Genomic DNA, 27,833 nt, shown 5'->3' on the forward strand with positions numbered 1-27,833 from the left:
AGTAGCTACACCACAAGCATCTTTATTAGTAAACTTTCGTACATTTACTAATTATAGTAATTTGTGGCACATCAACAGTCTGGGGGGGGGGGAAGACACAACCAGTTCTCATCAAATTTATGAACTCCTCCATGCCTGATCGTTTGGAGTCAATTCTGGTCCCTGGAGATCAGATGAGCAGTTCAAACATTATTTAAAGCATTCCTGTTTAGAACCTGAATCCAAGCGTCGCTTTAATAACTTAAGAAGATTCAACAATTACACATCTAGAGTGTTGCAACTTGTTTGGTCTTTACCCTTCAGTCATGAAAATGGGAATGTGTTAAGAGCTATGCAGACCTTTAGACTTGGGCTGTCAATTTCTGGTCATAGGCTGCAGTGACCTGCAAACTAAGGAGTCTGTATGTGTGCTGGGTGTGTGCCTTTTGCATGTGGTTCAAGGACCCTGCAAAGAAGGGGAACACAGCATAGGCTGTTGTAACCCAGACTCTCCAGTGATGATTGCTTTGGTAGCAACCAGTCAGTTGTCTATGCTGGGGGAAATGAGGTTTTATAGCCCCTGAACCTGTTGGAAGTATATTCCAAGAGGGTCTGTGAAGACCTGGCAGTTCAGACTTTTACGCCAAGTACATTACTCCCACAGTAGTTTGCTTTTCTAAAGGTCTGCATTGGAAAAAGAATAAGGGGCAAGTTGAAGTTATCCAATGGCCCTACAGCACCTTGCTGGAGAAGCTCCCATCAAAAATTTCTTGCAACTTTACCTGAATGGCAAGGTTTTAATAGTCATCACAAAAGATATAAAAGCGCAGTTAAGTTTTGGACTCTGTCAGGACAACATCTGCCATTTCTGGGAGCTCTCCAATGTACTGCAGTACTCTGATCTGATCCTTGGAAACGCTCTCACTGTTGACAGAAAAGGCCCTCTAATTATTTTTGGCTGTCCCTCCCCTCCTTTCCATCTAATTGACTAAACCTACTACAGTGTAAGACAGTATAACCCATTACATTGGCACAAAGGACTTTCAGACATCTTAGGAATTCCCCCAGTAACTGTGTTAATGTAGCATATGTGTATGGACTTGTATGGACTTGAATAAAGCTATTTACGGTGGACTAGATCTTCCAGGAAAGATTTTTTTCACCTGTTTTTCATTCCTCAAGCAACTTGGCCTTGGGAAACATATTTGACTTACATCAGAACTCAGAGGTCCAGTTAACCACCTTATGTAGCTGTTATGAAGGGGGAGCCTGAGAGGTGTCCCACACTTCCTCACATTCATCCTTTTTTCTGTTAAAATTGGACCCTAACCCCCACCGTCACGACTGTCGCATATCTTAGCTAACATACACAGACTGCAGGTCTAGTTTGCGCTTTACACAACAACAACAACAAGAAGAGTTGGTTTTATATGCCAACTTTCTCTGCCACTTAAGGGAGACTCAAACCGGCTTACAATCACCTTCCCTTCCCCTCCCCACAACAGACACCCTGTGAGGTAGGTGGGGCTGAGAGAGAGTGACTTGCCCAAGGTCACCCAGCTGGCTTCGTGTGTAGGAATGGGAAAACGAATCCAGTTCACCAGATTAGCCTCTCATGTGGAGGAGTGGGGAATCAAACCCGGTTCTCCAGATCAGAGCCCACCGCTCCAAACCACTACACATCTCTATGCACTCAATCAGGAATAGCACATAAGGGGTAAATATGATGTTGTAAGTAACAATGGGTGGACAACTCATCTCTAAACAAATGCAGAGATACCTACTTTCATAGATCTCAGGTATCAGGACCCTCTATTCCTGAAGGAGGGCCCAAAGCTCCTTTGGAGCAGGCATGGCCACATGCTGGTGTAGGTGCCACCTTATCACAGAATAAGGTGGCATCTATGCTGGTGCGGGGTCAAACACACCGGCGTCCAAGCACTGTCAGTCCCCACCACCAGCACAACCACGCCAGCAGGGCTTTCCACAGCCCTTTTGCCCTGGGAATGTCCCCTTGAGTGGGGGCGGGGCTGCACCACCTTTTTTGGTGGTGCATCCTCACTGTTTTCAATGAGGCATTTTCCCAATCCCCCCTTTTTTAGTTTAAAAACTGCTTTTTTAGGCTTTGTGGTGGCCGGGAAACCTCTGAGGAGGAGGCATGGCTTCGCTGCTCCCAGCTGCCATGGATCTACCCCCCCCTTTTCAGGATTGCGCTCTTTGTGTTGGTTCAGTAGCCCCAGCTCAGTTAAAGAACATCAACAAAAACAATCTTAATAATAAGTTTTAAGTTTGCAGTTAGAGTAATCCTCAGAGGGCAAATGGGGACATAGAAAGCTCATGTTTTGAATGTATCCTACAATTTATTCCTGAGCAATCTGCCCCTCTGAAACACAAACTACTTCCCAGGATTTCTACAGTAGCCGTTTCAAAGGGAAGCTGGAACCTTTATGTACAACATCAGTTTCCCCTGACACACATTTCCCTCAGGCAAAGAACCAATTAGTCAACCTCCTTGCCTTCTCTCTTCCACTTGGCTTAAACATCCACATGTACTAAGCAAAGCCTTGTAACTTTCAGAGATTTTTTGCCAAGTTTTCAATAACATTGTATGTGATGCATCCTTCTTTTCCAAAGTCAGCCATTACTGTAATTCTGAAATTCCACACTATTGCAGTAACCTGAGATGGCCTCTCCAGCCTGATGGGCACATGATTCCCACATGGGCTGGCAGAAGAGCAAGGCTCGGTGTGGTTAATACATTGCTACATTATCTCACTGAAACAATGCAGTTCCTAGTGAATCTAACCTTCTCCTTTGGGGATATATCACGATGGGTAGCTGTGTTTGTCTGTAGCAGTAGAAAAGAGCACGAGTCCAGTGGCACCTTAAAGACTAACAAAATTTCTGGTAGGGTATGAGGTTTTGTGAGTCACAGCACACTTTTTCTGAAGAAGTGTGTGGTGACTCACAAAACCTCATATCCTACCAGAAATGTTGTTAGTCTTTAAGGTGCTACTGGACTCTTGCTCTTTTCTACTCCTCCTTTGGCATTTGCTTTCCCATTCATACTGCATGATTGCACAGTATCAATGCCAAAACTGCCACCATGACAGGAGCATAATAGCAGCAGGGCCTTTACAGTTATTGCCCCAAGGCTTTTGAACAAAGTATCTGAGGAGATGTATCAATTCACCTCCCTTTTATGCTTCCGTAATGTAAGTAATGCGGGAGCATCTTCTAAGTACAATCGTATTGTACAATTTTAGGGAGATGCTGGTTGTTGTTTTTACAGCACTAAACATTGTTTAGATATTTGATTTCAGCTATTTTGGGACTTCATAAAACAATAAATAAATAAATAAGGTGCCAAGTTTCCTATTTTCAAGCCTTCTGATTGTTGTTGTTGTTACCTGTTTTCTGTCTGTTGCTTCACCTATGAGGTATCCACTGGCCCTTTGATTTGAACTTTGGACACTTCCACAATGTTTATAACAATGACTGTTGCATTTTAAGACACCTGTTTTTCAGCTTTATAGGAGCTGCGTTATGTTTTACACAACTGTTGTGCTTCATTTACTACTGCTGTTGCATGATGTTGTTGGGTTTTTTTGGGGGGGGGTTGTATGCTGATTTTCTTTTGTTTCTTTTGTTTGCCCTAAGACTCTTTTTGACTAAGAGGCAGAGTAAAAATGCTTAAATAGATTTTTTTAAAAGAAAAAACTCAATAGTCTCTTTTGTTGTATGGCCAAAATAGACACCAGGGGCATGCATGGTTGCTACTGAGTCCATCAGCCTTTCATCTGCTTGGTAATACTTTGTAAAAGAAGGGGCTTGATAATAGGGAGGGCTCTTAGATCAGTGGCAGCACATATGCCTTGCACACGCAGAAGGTTCCAGGCTCAAGGCCCAGCATCTCCAGCCAAAGGAGCCAAAGCTCAGGTGGCAGGTGTTGGAAAAGACCTCCTGTGCCTGAGATTCCAAAGACCTCAGATTCCGCATGTCAGGTTACTCAGTGCTGAGCTAAAGGACCAGTGTTCTGACTTGGTATAAGGTGGATGCAGGCATGGAGCAGCTTATGTAGGATTCCCAACAGTTTCCCATTCAAGCAGTGTATAGGGCCAGATCTGCTGAGCTTCAACAACAGATCTGCATCATGTACCCTCAAGAGGATTCTTTGTGTCCTAGAAGTCATTCTAGAACTCATCACCAGGATCTGGCTTGTTCCCCCTACAGACAGCCCAGCCTTTGGGGGCTCACTCTCACCCCACTTTCTGCATTTCATATTGTACCATTGGAGATTATCATTGTTAGCAGCCCATTAAATAAATGGAAAAAAACACATCAGCGAAAAGGTAGGCGAGCTTTTTAATGGCATGACCAAGATTTCCCTTTGAATAACAAATCTAAGAATGACTGCTGCTTCTCATACAAACAAGAAATGACATCCTCTCTTTTAAAAAAAAAATCATAATCCGGAGTTACGAAAATGCCAGGTGGATCTGTACACAGACAGCTTTTCTGTGATGCATGCCAGACTGTTATGGCGGAGAAATTTGCCATGCAATTTTAAACCAGATTTTAAAAGTATTTATTTGTTTGCAGTTGTACATTCTAGTTGCAATGTGTAAAACATTCTAGAGCTGCTTTCCTAAAGAATGTGAAGAAGACATGTGGAGAGGGTTTACCTTGGAGCCTACTAACGTTTTAGGCCAGGTAGCAGAAGTCCTGTCTCCAAACCGGAATATTCTGCTTGGTTAAGTGAGAGATAATCTTCACATACAGCTGCTCCTTGCTGGGACATTTCCAAATTAAAGAGTAAGTCCTATCACTGAATACCAATGCAACGGTACCTTCATTTCAGTTCCAAATTCAGTCCAAGTGAACAGCCACACAAGTTACATTGTACAGCATAGTGCCTTTTACACGTTACATATACCAAATCCTACTCATTCATCACTCAAGCTGGGTTTTTCATACCCTTTCATCTTTTGATTGACCTTCATGATGGAATGACTTGCAGCCATTCTACAGATCTTCCTTGTCCAAGTAGCAAAGGCGCACACACACCAACTCCTTGAATTTGCTCCTCAACAACCAAAAAGGTGAGAACGTTCCAAGAGAAACTGGTCCCCCCACAAAGTACTTAGTTGTCCCAATGATTTTTTTTTAAATCCCCCTGATCTGCAAATACTCTGCCAGCTAGGTTAGCAAGCTCTTTCCTGCCTGGCTACAAGCATAAAACGTAAGGAGACTGATACCCCCTGTTCAAAATGTTTGTGCCCCAGAGTGCATAGCGGAATTGCAAATACAGCCACGTTAGTGTGAATGTGGGAATGAATTTGCTTAACATTATACAGAGCCTCTTTCTCTTGTTTACAGTTTCCTCTGTGCATAATAGACACACAGATTTTGCTGTAGACCAAACCAGACATTATGGTAAACACTGCCACAGAAAACAGCCCCATTCCCTGGGGTCCCATTCCCACCTCCTCCTCTGTAAATGTTAGCATGGAAATTTATGGGAAGAGAACCGCATAAACACTGCCCTGAGTTCTGTGGACAAAGGGCAGGGTAAAAATACGCTGGACAGATAGACAGTAAACCTCGTATGTGTAATAATGCCATACCGTTCTGCATTTTCCAACCCAGTCTCCATATTATTGGCTATTAACGGCAAGGGGTGAGGGAATGTAACATCCCATGATTCTCAACATGAGTGATGTTCCAGTGGACAATACCGCAGTAGGGAGGACCTAGATATGCAAGCAGCTATTTTCAGTGGTAGCTACACAAAATGTGGCTTTGAGGCCAGCATTTGCTTAACCCCTACTGCCTTCTCGAAAGCAGATTCTGCCTGAGAAAACTTTACAGAAAGAATGTCTGAAACAAATCTATAAACTCGTCTGTGATTAAATTCATGGCGTGGTCCTAAACCCCTATTTCCTCCCTAAGAGCCTTTGGAAACCCTAAAAACTTGCACATGGTCACAAAGACGTGGGACCATTCTGACACTTCTAATACCAAAGAGAAAATACAAAAAGAAGGGGGGAATGTAACTTTGCATCCCCAGAGAAATCTGCCAAGGAAAAGAGAGGGAAGAAAAAATACTTCCGGCAGTGAAGCAGTGCTAAACTGAAAAGGGAACTGATAGGTGATTTTGAGATGCTGCTTGCTGTTCACAATCATGCTGCTGCCTCTCCCTCCTCCTCTTTATTTTCTTGTTCTTAATGTTCAGCCTGATCCACTGACTACATTCTTGGTCATTTGCTCTAACTCGTGTGCTTGGAATTCTCAACGATTTTAATATCCATCTTCCCTGTCATCAGTTCCTTCTGCATACTAGCGCTTGGTTAAGAACATATTCTTCCTCTTGGTTCCCTCCCTCTCATCCTTACCTATTCATACTCCTTTTCCTTGTCAGTTAGTCTTCATATTCTGAACCTATGGGAGGGAACTGACTTTCTTAAAAAAATTATTTTAGGTGCTTTACAAATAAACAGTGATGAATACTGTGAAGGGTTATGGGTACAGTTAAAGAGACTTCCCTCCACTGATCCAGCTGTGATGGCACCGGGACAGAGATCTCGTCTGTACAGATTAGTTGAGGTTTCAGCTGCCAACTGGTGGCAATAGCAAACCCAAAACAGCAACAGTTGCAAACAATGAATAAATCAAAAAAAATATACTTGTGACAGTGTTATTTCAATATCATATACACTATGTAAAATGAACTTGGTTTACAAATTTAACCATATATTCCAAAGAACACATAATTAAAGGTGCAGAATTATAGGTACAATGCCCATTTTTTGCAGTCCTTTTAGCTGTATATAACGTCTTGTCGTTCAAGAGGTAAGAAGGTCAGTTCTTCATTTAAACAGAAGTCCGGTTGTCTTTCTGTTTCGGCTTAACAAGAGCCTTCCTCTGTACTCTGGGCTACTTTGCCAACGCGAAAGCCAGTTAGTAACAGCTTGCATGTAAGTATCAACTTGTTTATGCTTACTTTTATAATGCTTACCCTTGATTCCTGTTATCTATAGACCATTTTGCATTGTATATATTGCTGTATTTTTGTAGTGGTCGCTGAGGAAGGCTCTTGTTAAGCCGAAACAGAAAGACAACCGGACTTCTGTTTAAATGAAGAACTGACCTTCTTACCTCTTGAACGACAAGACGTTATATACAGCTAAAAGGACTGCAAAAAATGGGCATTGTACCTATAATTCTGCACCTTTAATTATGTGTTCTTTGGAATATATGGTTAAATTTGTAAACCAAGTTCATTTTACATAGTGTATATGATATTGAAATAACACTATCACAAGTATATTTTTTTTGATTTATTCATTGTTTGCAACTGTTGCTGTTTTGGGTATGCTTAAGTAACTACACAGCACGCTAACGTTTGTTTGCCACAACTGGTGGCAATAAGCAGCTGTTCAAGGCATGGTCCATTCAGTGTAGGTAACAGAAACGCTGCACCCAGGTTACTGACTTGATATAGAAAGTATCAATCTATATATACTATGTCTGCTGCTTCTATGGTTACCTGTCAGGAGCAGAAAAAAGGGTCGAAAAAAGGCAAAATCTATGGTAGGGATTATGGCTGGAATAAAACAGCTAGTATCGTCATACCCTTGTATAGATCCATGATGCATCTGCATTTGGAATACTGTGAACAGTTCTGCTTGCTCCAAGTCAAATGCTGTAGCGCTAAAAACGAAGGTACATAAAGAGCAACCAATATTTTTTTAATAAAAAAATGTGTTGATTTGTTGATATGGTTTTAGTTGTGGTAAGGTAAAGGTAAAGGTCCCCTGTACAAGCACCGGGTCATTCCTGACCCATGGGGTGACGTCACATCCCGACTTTTCCAAGGCAGACTTTGTTTGCGGGGTGGTTTGCCAGTGCCTTCCCCAGTCATCTTCCCTTTACCCCCAGCAAGCTGGGTACTCATTTTACCAACCTCGGAAGGATGGAAGGCTGAGTCAACCTTGAGCTGGCTACCTGAAACTGACTTCCGTCGGGATAGAACTCAGGTCGTGAGCAGAGTTTGGACTGCAGTACTGCAGCTTACCACTCTGTGCCACATATCTAATTTATGGGGCACATCTGTGCAGGGAGTTCTCCTGGGTGGTATCTACTAAAGCTCAGCTGCCATCCATTTCAAAAACTGGGCTGGGCCAGAAAAATGTCCTGCTTCCAAGAAGGCTAGGAAGTGTTTGCTATTCAGATTTCTGTAAGTTCTTTATAGAACATGCTTACACTACCTCTTGCTTGCTATTGCACAATACTGATATGAGGTGTTCTTTCAGTGAGAGCCAGTATACAGTTTACCATTATCACAGTGCCTCTGCAAGGTGACTTCTCCACAGCTTCCAATATTAACTGGCATCATTCACCATGTGGTTCTGACAGATGGCCATAGAGATCTTTAAAAGCAACTTGCATAGAGAACATGTTGCTGATGTGGAAACTTGGTGTAATACATTGGAACCACATAGAGGGCAGCACTACAAGGTTGGTATGACGATGATGTCATGCTGTTTCAACTGGTGGCAGCGTGACAGAAGTGCAGAGCGGCCCTGAATGTAAAGTAGCTGTACTTATTTTCATTAGGCAAAAGTCAGAGGGTGTGCAATACAATATGTCTGCCATTACGATAGACTAAGAAAGGCCATGTTCCAGTGCTGGAAGACAATTTAGTATGCATTTATCTGAACCCTTTTCCTCAATGCAAATGATTTATTTTCTGTGGATTAGCTGGAACGGCTCTAAAAGACTTTTGCCATAATATTTGTTACCTTTGATTGTCAGTGAGAACCCTACCTTGCAGAATCTGCAAAACTTTGCCATCCCTATCAGCTGTATCACCAACCCCATCAGCTATAGAGGAACCATGGCATCCTGGAGGTTTTTTTTTTTTTTTTTTTTGCAAGTGAGACCAACAACAGCCTTTACAAGTTGGTCTCTTTATAAACAAAAGACCCACATCAATTTCCTTTCCACTTTCTTATTGCTGCTTGTGTCCAGGGCCAAACCAGATGCATGAAACTCCCTGTGGTTTTTTTTGTGTGTGTGTGGTTTTTTTTGAAACAGTAGATATTTGGGCAAGGTTCAAGCCTAGTAGCACCTTAAAGAATGACAAGATTTTGAGGGAACAAGATCTTAAGAGTCAAAGCTCCCTTCAGCACATATATGGGGGCTCAATTTCAAATCAGATCAAAAGGCTGTGTGGGGGTGAGCCTTTCCCTATACTGCTTCCCTAACTTGTAATGGGTCCATAGAGTCATGGGCTCCATTTGCATGGAGATTTTCCTCTGCACGGCATGCAAGAAGCCCCCAAGTTTAATGGGAGCTTCCATACAATGGGTTGGATCTAGCCTAAAGTGGCAATTTTCACTAATTCCCCATTCCCTCTGCAGACTCTCCTCACATAGTTTGGCAGGGTCCTCATTCTCCCAGGAGCAGAATTCTATGGAGATCAGTGGGCTGCAGTGGAAGGGGGGTGGAAGGAAAGTTCCAAGGCTCAGGGGCCTTCCAGGGTTTTCCTTTGCACTGAATCAAGTGAAAACCCCTTCTGATCTAACGCAAAGGAGATAATGTAGGGGGGCTGCATGTGTAGTGTCCATGTCCAATATCGGGGAGGCGTGCAGAAATAAACTCTATCTTCCAAATGGAAGAGGTAAGTTCTGCATCCCCCCTCCATTTGGCCCTTTAAAGGGTTTTTTTCTTTTGCCATCCGAGTCAAGCAACATAGTTCAGCTGGGAAGGGGGAAAGAGCAGTCGTCAGACCATGGGGGGAGCTAGTGAAATCCCCGTTGCGTGTGTGCTTGTGCACAGACACTACAGAGAGAAAGGGGGAGGGGCTGGTGGCAGCATCAAGTGGTGCAAGGACAGGGCATGTGGATGCTGTTCTGGTCCAGTCCCATACCACATGTTGCTGCTGCCATGGTAGGCACATGTTTTTGTGCCCCGTATGGAAACAGCCATTATTTGCCCCACTGTGACACAGGTCACATAAGCGCACCTGGATGTTTCCCCTAGTGAGGCAAATATTAGTTCCACAGGGCTGTTTCAGGTCAGAAAAACAACATGGGAGGAAGATTTCCCTCACACTATCACCTCATGCTAAATCAGGCCCACATGGGCCTGTTGTATTTACATGAGAAAATGCTGGGCAGTGAGTTCTCGGAAGGCCCGGCATCACGCCTGTTTTGGTCCACAGCCCCAGCCACATGGGTGCTGCTTTTCTGTGAGCCACTTGCATTCACATTAGGGTTGCCAGGTCCCTCTGCGCCACCAGTGGGAGGCTTTTGGGGCAGAGCCTAAGGAGGGCGGGGTTTGGGGAGGGGAGGGACTTCAATGTCATAGAGTCCAATGGCCAAAGCGACCATTTTCCTCAGGTGAACTGATCTCCATCGGCTGGAGATCAGTTGTAATAGCAGGAGATCTCCAGCTAGTATCTGGAGGTTGGCAACCCTAATTCACACCCAGCTCCCAGATACACAGGAACGCATCACGGAACCCACAAGGCTGGGGAGGGGCTGTATCTGAAGGTCTAAATAAATAAATAAATAACAGGACAGCAGAGGAAACAGGCAGTGCATTTCCTGCTGTGACTTGTGGAGACAGTCCGGGTTGCTCTTGGCCAAGGTTCCTAATGGCCTTGCGCACTGCCTGTGTACACGTATTCTTTTCTAGCAACTCATTCTGCCTACTAAGAAAGTTCCCAACTTTAGGTTGCACTCAATATAACCGACAAGCATGACTCAGGGCAGATAACTAAGGGCAACTGATGGTGCACAGCTCCTGCAATATTCATGCACCTCTTCTCTGACTTTTTACACGTATGAACACACACACACACACACTTGGATAAGCCCGTCTAATAGACCTATTTAGATAGGAGCAGGTTTGATTCTTAATCACTGGGTCATCAGAGGCGCGAACCAGGCTTAAGCCCTGCCCCAAAGGAGGCCCTGTGGAGCACACCTTTCTCCCACATACTGAATGGTTGCCGTTCACTCCCAGTGGAAAAACAACTCACTGCATATGGTGACAAATTTGCAGTTTGAGCCAAATCTGACCTTCAAGCCAAAAGTAAATGGCCCAGACCCCCTCAGAGACACCACAATGGGTTGCATACCCTTTAATATCCTTGCAGTATACGGTATCTCCCTCTATACACACTCTCCACGCATCATAATGAAGGGCATTTTGCTACTAGCACAGAATCAAATGCCCCTTGCTAATGGCACAGCTTCAGATTTAGTAATGTGAGTTCTATATTGAATCATATTATAAGGCTGCCACATGGCTTTCATCTGCTAGCATCACATAGAAGGAACCTGTTTCACTCACTCCTCATTTAAAAAAATGATGGCACTCAGACAACATGACATGGATGTTAAGCAGGTGAATTCAAGAATTTTCCAGCCTCTCGTGTGATTTGATGCAGTCTCCCCTAATTAATGCAGAAGTACCCCCAGATCCACTTGAAGATTGTTCTGTGTGAGCTGCTTGTCACACATACTCCCAAATGACCATTCTAGTATTGGAATTATATGCCACTTGGTCCCAGCTCCAAAAAGGCAATCCCAAGGTCGCCAACAAGGACTGCATGTGTCATGTGAAATCCTGCACAAGTACTGAAACTCCACAAAATTCAGTACCGAATGCAACATTCTGTTTCCTGAGAATTTTAAAAATAAGTTTCTAGTTCTTGTGGCTGCATAGTCTCAAGGGATTGAAGCAATATCTGTCAGTGGAGAGCTGAGGAGGATTTCTAGTGGGCAAAGGGCAGGGCTTCAGTATCCCATAGAGCTCCTTGGTTCTCCCTGTCGCTAACAGAATTATGCAAATAAGCAAAAATATGTAAATATGCTTAGTTGGCATAATATATAAAGGTTGCAGTATCTTTTGGCACAGCATTAGGGTCACCTGGACTCTTGACTTTTTATTTTCAGCCCAGAGGACATGCTGCAACCCTGCAGAATGGTCTGCCAAAGGGATCAATGCAACCATTTAATCAGAAGGCTTAAATAAAATAATTCATATACACATACATATGTAATTAAATGGGAGCACACTATCATTTCCCATGTAAATTAAATTTACATGGGATTATGTGGGAACTAATTGGGGCATGCAGAATGAGAAGACTGAATGGACCGTTGCAGAGTTTAGCATGTGATGATGTTGACTATATAATTCTTTCATGAGGAGAAGATAGATAGTCTCTCCCTCTCTTCTTCTTCCCAAGCAGCTTGGGGATGTGGATTTGAGCAGAACACCACCAGAGACAAAAGAGGTTAGCAGCTTCCCTCTGCCTACCCTTCCCTCACCCCAACCAGAATAGGTGAAAAAGTCCACAGAGAACTCCATGATTACTAGGGTTGCCAGCTCCAGGTTAGGAAATACCTGGAGATTTGGGAGGGAGCCTGAGGAGGGTGGGGTTTGGGGAGGGACTTCAATGCCATAGAGTCCAATTGCCAAAGCAACCATTTTCTCCAGGGGAACCGATCTCTATCACCTGGAGATCAGTTGTAATAGTGGGAGATCTCCAGCCACTACTTGGAGGTTGGCAACCCTAATGATTACATATAATGTAAAACCACAAACACAACATAAAGAGGTTTGCATTGCAAGCTGAGCATGTGCACAGGCAATCAGGAGACCACATGTCTAATTGGATGTGGCTCCTTTAACATGTCTGTTGGATGTAGGATTGCCAGGCCATAGCCTGCAGCCCTCAGGAGGAAATGGGAGGAGGGACCTGTTACACCAGCAGGGTATCGGCGCATTTATGTCAGACACTCTAGCATTTTGCAAAAATTCTATGGTTTTGTTCTTTTCCCCTTGCCCATTTCCTCCCACTGGCACCCAAGGTGCCAGCATGCAGCACCAGGAGGCCTCCTGCTTTAGTGGAAGAGTTGGTATCCTTTACTGGATGATGCCAGTTGGCTGTGAAGGAAACAGGCCATACTAATTCCAGAACTATCAAGAAAAGACAGACAATGCAAACAAAGCTGATGTTAAAACAATGGGGACGTGGCCATCAATATGTTAATGATATGCCTTTGGGGATGAAATCTTCAAGTGACCTACAAAAATATTGATACTGGCTTAAAATGTAGTCACTACCACTCTAACAGGCTCTTTAGAATTAACTTTGGGGCATCAAGTATTGTGTCATACTCTTATCAAAATGCCTCAGAAAGGAAAAGTGAACTGCAGAACAGGAAAAGAAAGCCACAGGGGACGAGGACAGGAGGAATGGAAGTCTTCAAGGTCTGGAATACAGACACACTGAAGAAGAAAATGGAGAGAAGGACAGATCTCCTGGAAAGGGTGGGGCCAAGTGGAAAAGATCAAAACCTATGATGAACTTGTCAAGAGACAAAGGGGGATGAGGAACGGGAAAGCACAAGGCTTGCATGAAGAGCAAGGAGGAATGTGGGTGGGGAGAAAACTCGATACAAGTTGAGTACCCCTTATCCAATATCTGGACTGATCCAAAAACCAGACCTTTCGAGCCGGCATGCGGGCATTACTCACAGGCCCTCAGCAGTGCCATTGATGGTTCAATGTACACAAAATTATTTAAAATATTGTTTAAAATTACATTCCGGCTATTTGTATAAAGTATATATAAAACATAAATTAATGTTGTGTTTAGACTTGGGTCCCATCCCCAAGATATCTCATTATGTATATGCAAAAATTCCAAAATACAGAAAGATCCAAAATATGAACCCCTTCTGGTCCCACGCAGTCCGAATAAGGGATATTCAACCTGTATAGAGGATGACTGGGAAAGTAGAGTTAGAAAATTACCACAAAGTGCTTCAAAAACTATAAAAATCCATGACAAACAACCTAGGATTATCATAGGAGCTTGAGCGCCACTAATCCAAGCAGTTGGTCAACACCAATGCAAACTGTACACTGCAGTCCTTATTGAATCAGAATTTGGCTTAGTTTGACGTTCCCTATGCAAGGGTGGATTGGGGAGGAATGATCCTGGAAAAAAGCCTTTCCCCCAACCTGCCTTGGTCCTGCCTCCCCCAAAGGAGGGAGGGAGAACCTGCTCAGCCAGCCATAAGCAGGAGGTGCCCAGCTTGGCCAAACCGCACAACACCATACTCTGGTATCACCTACCAGAGTATTTAGGGTGACTAACACCTTCCTGAAGCTGTTAGTCACCCTAAAAAGAAGACTCTGAAGGAATTCACCTGCTAGAAGTCAATTCAAACAGCCCTTTCTTATATGTTAGCTAAATTGGGAAGCCAAGACTGACTCTGCAGCAAGAGACTGGAGGCAGTTGCTTCAGGTGGTAGATTTGGGGGGGGGGCAGCAATTCTCCTGCTGCACCAACTGACAGCCAGCTGCCTGCCTTCCCATCTCCTGGCCCCACCAGGGAGCCAAAGGAAATAATTCTCTTACCTTCTTGCACCCTAGGCCCTTTTTAAAAGCAATGCAACAAGCCACACATGTCTCTTCCTGAACTCTCACAAGATACCACTTTCTTGCAAGAATGTATTCACCATTTCTGGTGCCTGTTGCCAGGGCAACCTAAATGGTGGCCATGCTCTTATAAGAAGGAGGAATCTCAGGAGATTTTATGAAGCCTTGTAGGGCATGTGCAACTTTAAAAAAAAAAAAAAAAGACAGAAGCAGCAGCAAAGTAAGGAAGGTTATCTCTTCAGTCCCTGTGTGGGGGTCATTAGCAGTAGAGGTGAGGGAATGGTGAGAGCAGTAAAAAAAACCCTTTGAGCTGCCTCTAGGGGGAGCCAGTATCAATGGGTGTTCTTTATTAAGTCTGACACATGCTGGACTTGCAACTCATGACTACTCGGCTTCGCCCACATTTGGGATGTGTTCCAAGGGTGAGCCACCATTTCATTACATCTGTCTGTCCTAACAAAATGGCGATTCAAATCCAACATTAAACAGTTCTTATAGAAATCCGTAAATGTTAAAAGAAAGAGAAGCCATTTTCAAAGGAAGTGGCAATTTGAAACAAGAGTTGTTGCTGTTGGGGTGGTTGTTTTGCCAGTGTTAAAAAGGAAATAAAACTTGAGCATTGTGAAAGAGGTGGGTCATGAAAAAGTCTCCCAGCTATAGACTTTGGGGCCTGCAAAATCAAGAGAATTTCATGCACAGTACAGAGAGGGGTTTCTGGAACCCCAGAATGTGGAGCTCTGGGTTTCAAATACAGTGTAAAAACAGGTGGGGGGAATACTGTGAGCATGTAAAGTGTTCACTCCCGAAACCCCATTGAAACAACTCTCTTAGAAAACATGCTGCAGATCCAGCTGCACAAACACAATCAAGTGTTTCTGCCTGCATGCACACACACACATCTGGAATGCAAGCTTTAAACAGGTTTGGTTGTTTTGGTTCCCATTCCTCTTCAGGAATTCTGAAAACTAGAATTCTTGTTATGCATAATCAGCACTTTCTCTGGACTACAATTCCCATGGTTCCTTGAAAAGAAAGCCATGTCAGTAAGACTGATCGTTTAATTTAGTAGTTGAAACATGCTGTTAGTTTCCCTCTGCTGAACAGAACTCTTAATACAGTATAAAGACACCCACCATCTGTCTAATGGTGTGGATTTGATCTTAAGCACCTTTTGACAAATAGCTACCAGAGATTTGCTCCTCTAATCAAGTCCTGAACGCCAAAGGAATGACCAGCGTCTCCTCCTAAGGAAGCAAGTGTAGCACCAGCAATCCTTTCTACCTGCCAAATAAACAACCGAAGTCAGCTGCTAGTACTTAGCTCAACAGCCAGGGCATATCTGAATAAGTTGACCAAGCTCCCATCACCCTTTATATATCCTTTCCTGGGAGTTGTGGAGGAAAAAAATACCCAGCATGAGCTAACACCCTATGAATGCATCTGCTCAGATCTCCTACTTAATCCATCCTCTCCAGCTGCTGGCTATAGATTCATGTAGGTGTTAGCACAGCAGCTTGCTTCCCGATTTTCAGCTTTTCAGTACCACTGCAATGGCTAGCTTTTTAATGCAGCCCGTGATCCTAAAACAACCTGCACCCTTCAATACAGCTTTGTATAATTGCCCTGTCCTACCTCTGCCAGCACGTTCACTTCTCCTGTTTCTTAGGCAGGAGAATGGGAAGGGGATATATGAAACCGACCTTCCCAAATCAACCAGATTCAACAGCCTCATCACTGTGTATTAGCAAGTGGCAGTCTCATTGCTGTTTGTCCCAAGTGAGCAGATGCCACCGTCACAAAGCAACTGGACCGGGGAAGCCCAGGTTCCTGGGGTCACATGCATGCTCAACTGAGCACCACTGCTGGCAGAGACCAAGTCCTGTAGGAGAGCGGCAGTATCTGATTCCTATAGCCTTGCATTTGGATTAAGAGGAAACCCTGCATGCTGGAACCACAGTCTCCACAGGTCATGTTTGGGGACTTAGAGGTAATTTTGTCTGCACCTGGCTCTATTTCTGCCAATAAGGAGACCACCCCCCTAGAAAACTTTCACTGCTGCCTAGTGAATAGTTGATATATGGTTGAACCAATTCCCCTTCAGCATATATTCAGCATATGTTAGAGCAGCTGCTTACTTGCAGGGAAAGAATCTCTTTCCCTCACAGGCTTCTCTCTCCTGCGACACACTCATTAGGCCTGCTGGCTACGAAAAGCTATTCCAGATATCAATGCCAGAGAATGTAGCTCCTCTCCCCACAGGCAACAATTTCAGTCACACATTCGCCTTGCTTAATATCAGAGCTGGGACAATCGCTGAGTTTGGGTTGAGTCAGGATAAAAAATACAACGGAAGGGTAGACAGGGAGCAAATGTCAGAGTCACACTTAAGAAGGGCCAGGAAGGAGGAAAGGGATGGGGAACTGGGTCATCCAGACAATACAGAAGTTCACCCCAAGACTCCTCTTCCAGGTAGATGCAGCCCTTTAATTTCTCCACTGCTTTTGGCCAGTGCTTTGTACAAAGCCATCTCCCCTACCAACCTGGTCAGGTCTCTCGTGAGGAGACTGTGGTATTGCTAACTGAGAAAATGAAAATACAGCATGAGAGAAAGGAGGGCCAGGCACTAGGCAGGCTGCCCGCGTCGTTGCTTGGTGGTTGGCAATAGCAAGCAAGCATGAGCTGGCCAGGAAGGTCTCAGCCAGGTAGGAGCTGGATTGAGACAGCGTGGGTGTGTGGGCAAGTGAAGCACTGAAGAACAGCTAGCTGCTTGTATTTCCGACACGTAAGGCTGTGCTACGGCATCTTGAGTATATACTATACGCAGAGGTTTCTCCAGCCTGGCAAGATGGTAGGTCGGTAGATCAAAATGGTTGGCAGCAGCAGGTCATTATCTAGCAGTAGCTTTGCCTTCCTGGGATACCTGTCTTCCTTTGGTTGCTGGAGTCTGAGCTTTCCCTCTTTGTCCCTTTCTGATCATGCCTGGAGACACAGGGGTGTCTCCTGGCAGCCCTGCCTGAGCTCTGGATGGAACCGTGGGAGGAGGTTGGGCCCGTGGAAGGGTGGTCCCTGGCCTATGTTGTCGGGATGGCGATGGGCTTTCCTTTCTGGACAAGTACTGGCCTTTGGGGGAAGCACTAAGGTTTCTTGGAGGGAGAACTGGACTCCTAGGTAGAGCACGGGTGACTTTCCTCAGACTGCTCCACTGGGGAGGCACAGCAGGACTTGGTGTTGGTTTCATTCGCGAGTCTACAGATACATTCCCAGAGGGTCTTTGCCCCTGAAGCCTGCAGGAAGAGAAGAAAAAGAAAAAGGGGATAGGATGGGAACATGGCAAAGGGCTTTTTATGGCCAGGCTTCAGCTACTAGCTTGCTCAAATTAGATCGACAAACCATAATGCATAGCCAAGGTACACTACAATTGCTAATGAGTAGCCACAACACTGAGCACACAATGGTCAGATTTTCTGTTGTCAGCGCACAAAAAAGAAGCATTTTATGAACACAATTATGCTTGGTTCACAGACAAAGTGGGACCAGATCCTTCCTCATGTTCTGGGGGAAGCTTCCTTCAGGCACACACACATTTCACTACTAGATAACACCTTGTGTGATCTTGGCACCTGGTACTAACACACAATAATATAAGGTGACGTTTGTGAGATTCTTCCCCTAAATATCCTATACCAGCTTACACAAAAGACTGGGACTGGGATTGCTTTATCATGAAAGAAACATTCTGCTGCCCTTTTATAAACAAAATCTGTATTGCTATCCTTTTGTTTTTTAAAAAAGCATATCATTGGCTTTTGTGGGTTATCCGGGCTGTGTAACTGTGGTCTTGGTATTTTCTTTCCTGAAGTTTCGCCAGCAGCTGTGGCAGGCATCTTCAGAGGAGTAACACTGAAGGACAGAGAGACACTGTCCTTCAGTGTTACTCCTCTGAAGATGCCTGCCACAGCTGCTGCCTAAACGTCAGGAAAGAAAATACCAAGACCACGGTTACACAGCCTGGATAACCCACAAAAACCAATGAACTCTGACCGTGAAAGCCTTCGACAAGCATATCATTGCTATTTGTAAAAAACATTCATTTACACAACAATATAATTTATGCTTGCCTAATTCAATATTCTTCCCTCGCCCATTGTACGTGGTAGATACAAGAGAATTCCTCTCTGTGATAGGTGCTGCCCATGTAAGGCTAGGGTGCATGAACATTTAACCCATGTGTTTATTGTATTGTAAGTTTTACCTGAAACCAATTAATGTATTTATCAGACCTTTATTGTGTAATGCTCAGAGTTTTTCAGACCAGCAGCTGGTGGTTTATCTTCTGTCCGATAGAAACTCCTCTGTTACCCACCAAGTGGCCAGATACCTGTTAGCTGCAATAAGGATTCACAAACAGCTCGTGTGCTTTTTGATGATGTTATTGATAATTTTAATGCTTTTATATATTGCTTGGCTTTCTATGTAATCTTGTTTTAATGGATTTTATCTACTTGCTCTCGTTCTGTCTTCAAAAACTTTTTTATAATCATGGTGTGACAAATGTGTAATAAAACTGATGATGATAATGACATCAATATTCTCAAAATCACTAAATTAGAACATATAAAATCTCAGTCATTAACCACCAGCCAACTTGCAAGGATTTCTAGACTTCTAAACATTTTAGACTGGAGGCTCTTCTTGCCATTTCTTACTTAATATCCACTGGTGATATTTTTGCATATTGAGAGTAGTAATCTTCTGGAGTGACTGAGAGATCTGAAGTGGGAAAGGATGGGTGTGAATATCTTATCTCGTAGCATTCTGAGCCATGAATGTCCCCAGAGAGTGGACTGTCTTAGTTCCCAGATAGTAAGCAGCCTGGGCTGTTTGGTGACTACAGAGGTATTGAAAAGAATTTTTTTTAAGTTATATTTCCTCAACACATATACATCCTACCGAGTCAGTTAGCCCATGTAGCTAGACTGATAGATCTCCAGTACATGAGCACCTGTCACCACCGCTCTGTAAGAAAAGGGACCCAACCTCTACAGATGGCCAACTGGAAGAGGGGATGGTCCAAGAATTAGCCACATGAAATCATGAAATCTGCTTCAGGAGAAATTGGGGCCTTACCCATGGACCTTACCTGTTTGCCAAAGCCATGTCTCCCGGACTGCTACTTAGTGCTGGTGGAGGATGAGCTGAAGGACTCCCATATTTCAATTCTATCACAGGTGGCTTTACAGGCGTGATGGGACGAGGGATTCTACTCTTCATATTTAAACTTCTCTCTTCCCTCTTGGCCAGGGGAAATTTCTCCTGACTCCCAATTTTTCTTGGGACAGAATCATCTGAGTCATGGGTGTCCTCCTCAGAGCCAGTGGCTGAAAGGGTTTCTGAAGCTCGCCGTCTCTCATCACTGGAAGAAGCAGAAGATGAAGCTCCTGAAGCCAACCTGAGCAGACGGTTTTGCCTTTTCTCCATCACCAGGCGCACCAAATCCTGCTGTTTCAATCTCTTGTACAGCCTCTCTTTGCCTGAGTGTGACGCTGACAGGTCTGAACCAGTGTCCTCTTCTGACAGCAAGATGGGAATTCGGCTTCTGTACCTAATATTCAGGGGCTTTCTCAAACTTTCTTTTGAAGAATCTGGGTGAATTTCAGTTTGTTTAAGGTATTCTGTTGCATGAATTTTCTTTTCAAAGCCAGGCTCTTCTGAAACCAGTTTGTCAGCTTCTTCCATATCTAAGTCAAGGGAAACTTTGCCTTTCAGTTCCAGTTCATCTTCCTCCTCTTCCAGTTTAGTAACACCATTGAGAAGTAGTGCTTGTTCTCCCATAATTTCAGAAGAGGTTTCGATGTGATTCACTGAGAAAGCACAGCTTTCCATTTCTCCCCCTTCCAGGCCTGAATTCACACTCCCATTTTCTACCAAGACATGATTTTCCTCCAGCTGTTCCTCAACGATTATCTCTTCAAACTGCCCTGAAATGCAGTACTCCTCGTGCCTCATCAGCTGACCACTGGAAGACATGATGTTTAAATGGGTTTTTTCAGCAATATGAACAAATGTGCGCTCAACTTTGGTAAAAGGGGAGGAAGTTGTGGCTGCTGCAATAGGAGGCTTTGGTTCTGACTTAAGGATGGAGGAAAGGGTTCCTGGCTCTGACACATCAAGCTGGCTTCCCATAGGCTGTGGTCTCTCACTCTGAGGTGTCAGTGCAGCAAGAGTCCCAAGGTCAACATCAGGAGCCAAGTCGGTGTTCATAGGGGACTTCTTTATGTCACCTGGTGAAAAGAGAACTAGTGTTTTGGAGCCTTCCTCGAGTTCCAAGTCACCTTCTGCAGCTGAAGCTCGGCCCTTTGATTCTTTTTGGTCATCAGCCAAGAGGGTAGATGGTGCACCTTCCTGACTGCGCTCAGTACTCTTCTGGCTCACATCACTGCTCGAATCACTATGCATGTCAAGCTCTTCTCCTAACTCACCAACATCTTCTTCATCTTCATCCTCATCCTCCTCCTCCTCCTCTTCTTCCTCTTCATCCTCCTCCTCATATCTCACATTTGCTTCTAGATGGGCTGCAGGTGGTTTATAAGGAGCAGTTAAGACAACATTTGAGAAATCCACCCTTTTTATGCATTGGAGGATTCTTGATCTTTCCCTGTTTTCTGACACATCCCTTTTGAAGTCTTGATAAGGCAAACTTAAAGGCACCACCTTAGGGAGACCATTCATCTCAAAAGGCTTCAGCGTGAACACCTGGAACAAGACATACAAAAACAATGGTGTGTTATGCAGAATTCATCTCATCACCATCTATTCAGTAGAATGACACAGAACCAGAGAAGACTCTAGACAGAATGAAGCAACAAAAAACAAATCTAGGTGTTTGAGGTAGACTCTACAGAGTTTAGTATGTCTTTCGGCATATTGAAGGAGACATTACAACATTAAACCCAGAGTCTGAACAGCAGTTTATTCCCTCCTCAATTTAGTCTCTTTAGTGCTCCCTCTTGAGTGCCCAGCCCATGATGCTAATAAGAGGAGTAAGAGATTCCCAGCCCAAGCTGCTAAAGGCAAGCAAGAGATAGTACCTCTCCTCCATCTCCTACAAGTGTAATGTCTGATGAACACACCTGAGAGATAACAATGCAAAACTTTATCATTTAGTTAATGCACTAGTCAGTCTCATGGCCATAATATAAAACAAGCCACTGGAAAGGGTACAAGATCTACAAACAAGAAGACATACACCAGATATAAACCTGTAAAAAGAAAGAATATAAACCTATAAAAAGAAAGAAAGAAATTCCAGACACTAATGGTTACAGCCTTCCATGTGAATGTGTCTACGACCCCACTGACCACTTGAGATAGGGACAGAAAACTGTTGCTCCTCCTCTTCCCAAATTCAAAGGTATTTTGCCCACCAGATTTCCCCTGGGCCTTGGTGTCTGCTTTTGAGAGGGTCACAAGGGGCTATCGGGGGAAGGGTGGTCTGTCTTTGTGGGCTCCTGTGGTGATGGTGGGATCCAGCCCATGGTATTTTACTCTCCTACCAGTTTGATCCCATTGTGATTCTAGTATCTGATTATCCCTCAGACCTGGCAGAAATCTGTCCTGTTGTTTTTTTCTCTGAAACTCCAGAAATCTGACCACCTTTAATCTTATGTGTTTGTTGGGTGGTTTTTTTCTTTCTCTTTGTCAATCTGTCCTTCTCTAGAATTCTTTTATGTAAGTCTGTATTAAAGTATTGACCAGCTAAGATTTGGAGAATAGGTAGATTTGGGGGCAGGGGGTGATGTTAAGCAAAGCAGAACACAAATTGACTAAACATGCACATTCTAATTTTCCAGGTTGTATTCAGCCTGTGACACCATACAGGCCACCTGAGTCTGAAAACCCTTCCATGTGCAAATTTCTGGGAGAGTGAAAGCCTTGTATGCAGTTACCCCAGAACTGGCAAGAAGGTGGGCCCTACTGAAACTAAAGCAAAAGGGAGATACCAGAGAATAGGATGCAGAGAGGGAGAGAGATTGGGTTTACAATGAGCAAAAAATTGAGAGTCTTAATTTTGCAGGATTACTCAAACCACCAAATAGCTGGTTGTCTTCATACCTCCTACTCATAGACTGCTGCTAGGATGGAGAACAAGAATACTGCTGTGTATTACTCGTTTGGCATGATCTCAAAATGGTTGGTAAATTATGATCAGTGGCAACCAAATTAAAAGATCAAGCCCTCCAATGCCATCAAATGAACCTCACAGTGTGCAGGTTTGCTCAAAGGGGGAATTTCTGTACTCGGAAGTGGTCAGAGGACAGCATTTCATTTTGGGGATAACCCATCCCCCTGGTGGAACACAGGGTCAGCCACCAGGAGAAGGAACATCCCCTGGCTGTCCAGACTGAGCCCTGAAGAATAAAAAGACCTTAACCCCGACTCAAAAATAAAACAAATGTGAGCAATGCTTGGCCGTAATATGGTATCAGCTGCATCAAACAATAAAATGACTGAGCAGGCAGAAGGACTAGTCTCTGGACTGCTCTCTGGACATCTCCGAGCAAAGGAATGTACAACTAGCCTAAAGGGACCTCTGTTTCATAGGTGGCCAGCCAGCAGTCTCTCTTAGAAGGTGGGTAAAATCTGTGTCACCCCATGGTGGGGCTTCTTCCTCAGGATATCAGCACTCAGGATATCAACACCCAAATCCTGCATCTGCAGAAGAAAGAAAAGTCACCTTGCCCTGCCTAGTGTATGTATTTGTAGAAGCCCACATGGTTCTTCTACAGATCCCTTCTGCAGAGGGCTGATCAAAAAGGCTCCTTGAACAGACTGCATGTTGATACCTCCTGGAAGAGACTGACTCATAGATTGTAGCTATATGGTCACCAAGTTATATGGATAAGGGAGCCTTGAATACCTTGTTCACAATGAAAGCTTACTCAAGTGAAAGTAACAGAGGAGAGTTAATTTAATGCCCTGTCAAGAAGAAACCTGAGGGCTTTTTGAGGTGCCTGTGTTGTTTTTCCCCCCTATGACATGTAGATCTGAAACAGAAATGCACGATTCCAAAACTTTGAGTGCTGATGTGACTGCCAACCAAAAAAACCCTGTTTTTAGAATAAGACTAAGTCAGGGACTTTTAGACAAGGGCTCAATGGCCATCAGCAGCCAATTCAGAGTCCAGGCCAGGAATCTGTGAACGACTCTCTAAGGATGGCATAGATGGTTCTCTTTGCCTCCATTTTATCCTCACAATAAATCTATAAGATAGTCAAAAAGAGCAAGAGTCCAGTAGCACCTTAAAGACTAACAAAAATATTTTCTGGTAGGGTATGAGCTGTGGCTCACGAAAGCGCATACCCTACCAGAAAATATTTTTGTTAGTCTTTAAGGTGCTACTGGACTCTTGCCCTTTTTGACTACTGCAAACAGACTAACACGGCTACCCACTGTGAATTATCTGTAAGATAGGTTAGGCAGAGGACTGGATCGATTGGCCAAGTTTCCCCAGTGAGCTTCATGTCGGAATGGGAATTTGAACCAACACCTCCTCACTCCTACTTCAATCTAACACGATATCACACTAATTCTTTAGCTGGAGTTTTTAGGGAACCCCAAGTGACATACACTTGCTATGTCACTATTAGTGTGCTGTCTCTTAGGTCCAAACTACATGTTACATCTACTATGTGATCACCTAAGGGACTTGCAGCCATATGACGGCTCTGAGTTCCGTGTGGGAACGCAAGTCAGGAGCGACATACTGCCTGATTCAGATCGAGACTGTGGTACATAGGGGGAGGGGGTTCCTGTCTTCCTCCGGGCACTGTTTTCCTGACCTGAAATGACCCCAGGGGCATTATTATTTGCCCCACTGGGCTGCACTGAATGCTTGCAGGTGCAGCACCTGTCATCTGGGGCAAATAACACTACTTTGAGCCGTTTGGCGTTGGTTGACCCCCTCCCCGCACCACAGTTCCAATCCAATTTGGGGCCCTGCCCAGCTGAATTGAGTTCCCACAGGAAGCTTGCCAGTGGTGTCCCGCTGCAAGTCCCCATGGCAACCACGTGATGAACAGCTCTGGTGAAGCTGAGCAGGTCTGGATCTGGTCAGTGCCTGGAACCCATGTACAGTGGGTTAAGTTCCACAGTGGAAGAAAGGCGGGATATAAATGTAAAAATAACATAAATAGTAAGTAAACAGTTACTTCTGGAATAGCCATAAAATGTTAGAAAGTAGGGGCTCCTTAGACTATCTGAAAGATTTATTCCTTGCACTCTCCACTCAGCCACAGGAACGGCTGAAGGCAGAAGGATTTCCAGCAGCCACCCTGCTGAAAAGAACATGTGTTCCACACACCTCTAGGCATTGGACTCTTGATCTAAAGGCTTCCTCTCGATACACTTGAAACCAGGTTTATCATTGACTTTCCTCTCCCCTTCCCCCCTCCCTTTTTTTGTTTTTGTTTTTGCAGACTGATTGAAGATTTGGAGACAAGTCTTCCACTCAGCCTGATGGATGGTTTGTCAGTTGATCCAGTGAAACATAGTGTTGGAATCTCCTGCTTTCAGGCACCCCAGTTAATATTCTGCCCAAGTCAAAATCTTGCTGGCCTTGTCATGCAGGGATGATGAGTGCATTCCACACCTATGTCTGCTTGGACACACCTTTGCTAACGTGCTTTCTGCATGTATGGGAGTACATACTCCCTCGAATCTTGTTCTGGAATGCCAGAAGCACTGGACTGATGGCCCTGAATTTGAGCTTGTTGATACCTTTATGATGTGGTCCTTTTAGGGATGCCAACTCTGGGTTTGGAAATGCCTGCAGATTTGAGGGTGGATCTGGGGAGGGTGGACTTTAGAGACGGGAAGAACCTCAGTGGAGTATAATGGCATACAGTCCTTCTTCCAAAGCTTCCATATTCTCCAGGATAAGTAGAATAAATGTTTTAAATAAATGAATAAATAAATAAGCAATCTATGTAGTCTAAAGATCAGTTGTAATTCTGGGGGATCTTCACCCTCATCTGGAGGTTGGCAATGCTAGATCCTTTGAGCTGCAGCAATGGGCTCTACATTCAAAGAGACCTGCATCCATTGTGGGATTATCCTGGGTGGCTCCCAGGTGCTGTGAAACAATCCCCCTGGACATCACAGGAATACCCGCCATCTTGCAAGAGGTGAGTGACTTCCTGAGTTGCTAGCTATTTACTGCTGGAACAGCAAAAGAAGCCTGGCATGAGACCTGAACTGTGCTACTACTTACTTGCAAGACACCATCATACCCAGAAGTTGTGCTCATTCTATAATTTAACTTTGTAGAAGAAAAAGCAGCCTTATCAGACTATCATTCAGGTAGGGGAATATGGCCACCCCTGTAGAAACCAACAGCCTGATCTGGATAGCCCCAGGCTAGCCTGATCTCGTCAGATCTCAGAAACTAAGCAGGGTCAGCCCTGGTTAGTATTTGGATGAGCAGCCTCCAAGGAACACCAGGATCATGATGTGGATGCAGGTAATGGCAAACCAGACTCCGAATGCCCCTTGCCTTGAAATCCCTATAGGGTCGCCATAAGTCACCCGTGACTTGACAGCACGCACACACAAAAATAGAAACCAACAGGGCTTCAAGGCTTCAACACCATAAGGGGAGAATTTTCTAGCCAAAAAGGAATGTTTTATTGGTATGTTTTCTTAGATGCAAAATTAATTATCTGTGATAAGGCCTGACTGGTATATGAAGATATGTTTCAGCCTATCTATACAGGCAGGGTAATCATCCTTTGAGACAGTTGCCACCATTGATTTGAACATTTGGCTCTGGAAATGTTTCTTCCTGATCTGTCTTTTCAGCTCTAGGATAGACCTTATATCTCCGGTCTTCTTTGGAGCAATAAAAACAAGATACCCTGGAGCATCTCTGGGAATCCAAAACAGGTTCTATTTTTTTCTGTGTCCAGTAGATGTTGCTAGCATTAATTTGTGTTTTGCTGTGATTTTCTGAACTTGCTAGTTTGATTAATCTTACCAGTTCCAATATGTATACCTTTGCAAATGTCTTCAGCACCCTGGCATCAATGGTGGATTCCTACCACAAGGACATAATGTTGGAAGTGTCCTCTGATGCTGTGGGAGATAAAGGCTATGCTGACATCATGCCAAACATTTTTGCTTTTGGGGGATGAAGATGTATTCAAGGAGGTAGTACTTGTGTTTCATCTGTGCCAAGAAGTCCGTGTTCCCTCAGGGTGTGCAAGCTGACTTGGGGATTTCAAGGGACCGCAGTCAACTTCAACCCAATTTTCCTCTTGTCCTTCATCTCCACGAGGATAATTTCTAGAGAAGCTCCAAATAATGTAGAGCTTATGAAGGAAGAATTGGCAAACTAAGACTGAGCCAGGATCCACATTCCAGCTTTAAATCCACAAGTTCTTACAACCCTACAACCTACACTGGATTCAAGCGCTCATGTTCCTTCTTATTATTTTGGGAGAAGGATCCGCTAATGAAGCTGCTTTTGAGTCTATTTGATCAGTTCTGATGTAGCAGGATATGCTGAAGCTATTTCTTCTGCCTTTAAATAATTAAGGAATTAATAAGTGACACCCAAAGACAAACTAGCTATTCAGGGAACCCCACAAAGAGCAGTATGATTTTCTTCTGGGAGGAAATCTGCCATTGTCCCTTCCCAAAGGTGAGATGTTCAGAGGACTTCCCCTTTGGAGAGCTGAAAAACCACTGCCAAGCACCATTGTACATCAGAAGAGCCAGGAAAGGTGGTGACTGTGAACATCTTGTAATGCTGGTCCCTTGGTGGGATCATAAACATAATAATTCCCTAGAGGAACTGCTGGAGAAACCAGAGTGAAGGTTTCTGTGAAGCAGCTGTTGTTCTTGTTTTAGGAGCCACAGCATCTCTTGTGCAAGTGCCTACTGCCAAAGTGATCTGCGTTTCCTCTCCTCTCAATACACAGGGCTCTTTCAATGTGGCAAATTCTGTGGGGTTTGCTTTATACATAAATAGTTGTACCCAGGGTATGAGTACAGCTTGCTGATGCTAAGCAGGTCTGGGTCTAATCAATGCCCGCCTGGGAGACCTCCTGGAACCCCCAGATACAATGCCTTGGGTTCCATGATAGAAAAAATATGGAATATAAATAAGGAAACTAGTTCCAAGATAGGTGGCATGGTCCAGGGTGCACATCTTGGGAGTTCTTACTTATACCTCACCTTTCTCCCCAGTAGGGACCCAAATTGGCTTGCATTGTTCTCCTCTCCATTCTGTCCTCACAACAACCCTGTGAGATAGGTTAGACTGAGTGTGTGTGACTGGCCCACACATGTCCGGTAAACTTCTACGGCAGAGTGGGGATTCAAACCTG

At 44.2% G+C, this 27,833-nt stretch overlaps 1 protein-coding gene across 2 annotated transcripts in view; it reads right to left on the minus strand.

Annotated features, from left to right (window-relative positions):
• Positions 1 to 16,757: 16,757 nt before the first annotated feature.
• Positions 16,758 to 27,833, minus strand: part of TTBK1 (tau tubulin kinase 1) — a 103,259-nt gene continuing 92,183 nt past the window's right edge. For both annotated transcript variants that reach the window (XM_056852907.1, XM_056852908.1), the window contains 2 exons: positions 19,589 to 21,201; positions 16,758 to 17,732 (listed from right to left, as the gene is read on the minus strand). In XM_056852907.1, the coding sequence (XP_056708885.1) occupies positions 17,336 to 17,732; positions 19,589 to 21,201 (2,010 nt within the window). In that variant the 3' untranslated portion in view covers positions 16,758 to 17,335. The remainder of the gene's footprint in view (positions 17,733 to 19,588; positions 21,202 to 27,833) is intronic.

The sequence above is a fragment of the Euleptes europaea genome, chromosome 7, assembly GCF_029931775.1.
Source record: "Euleptes europaea isolate rEulEur1 chromosome 7, rEulEur1.hap1, whole genome shotgun sequence".
Classification (NCBI taxonomy): domain Eukaryota; kingdom Metazoa; phylum Chordata; class Lepidosauria; order Squamata; family Sphaerodactylidae; genus Euleptes; species Euleptes europaea.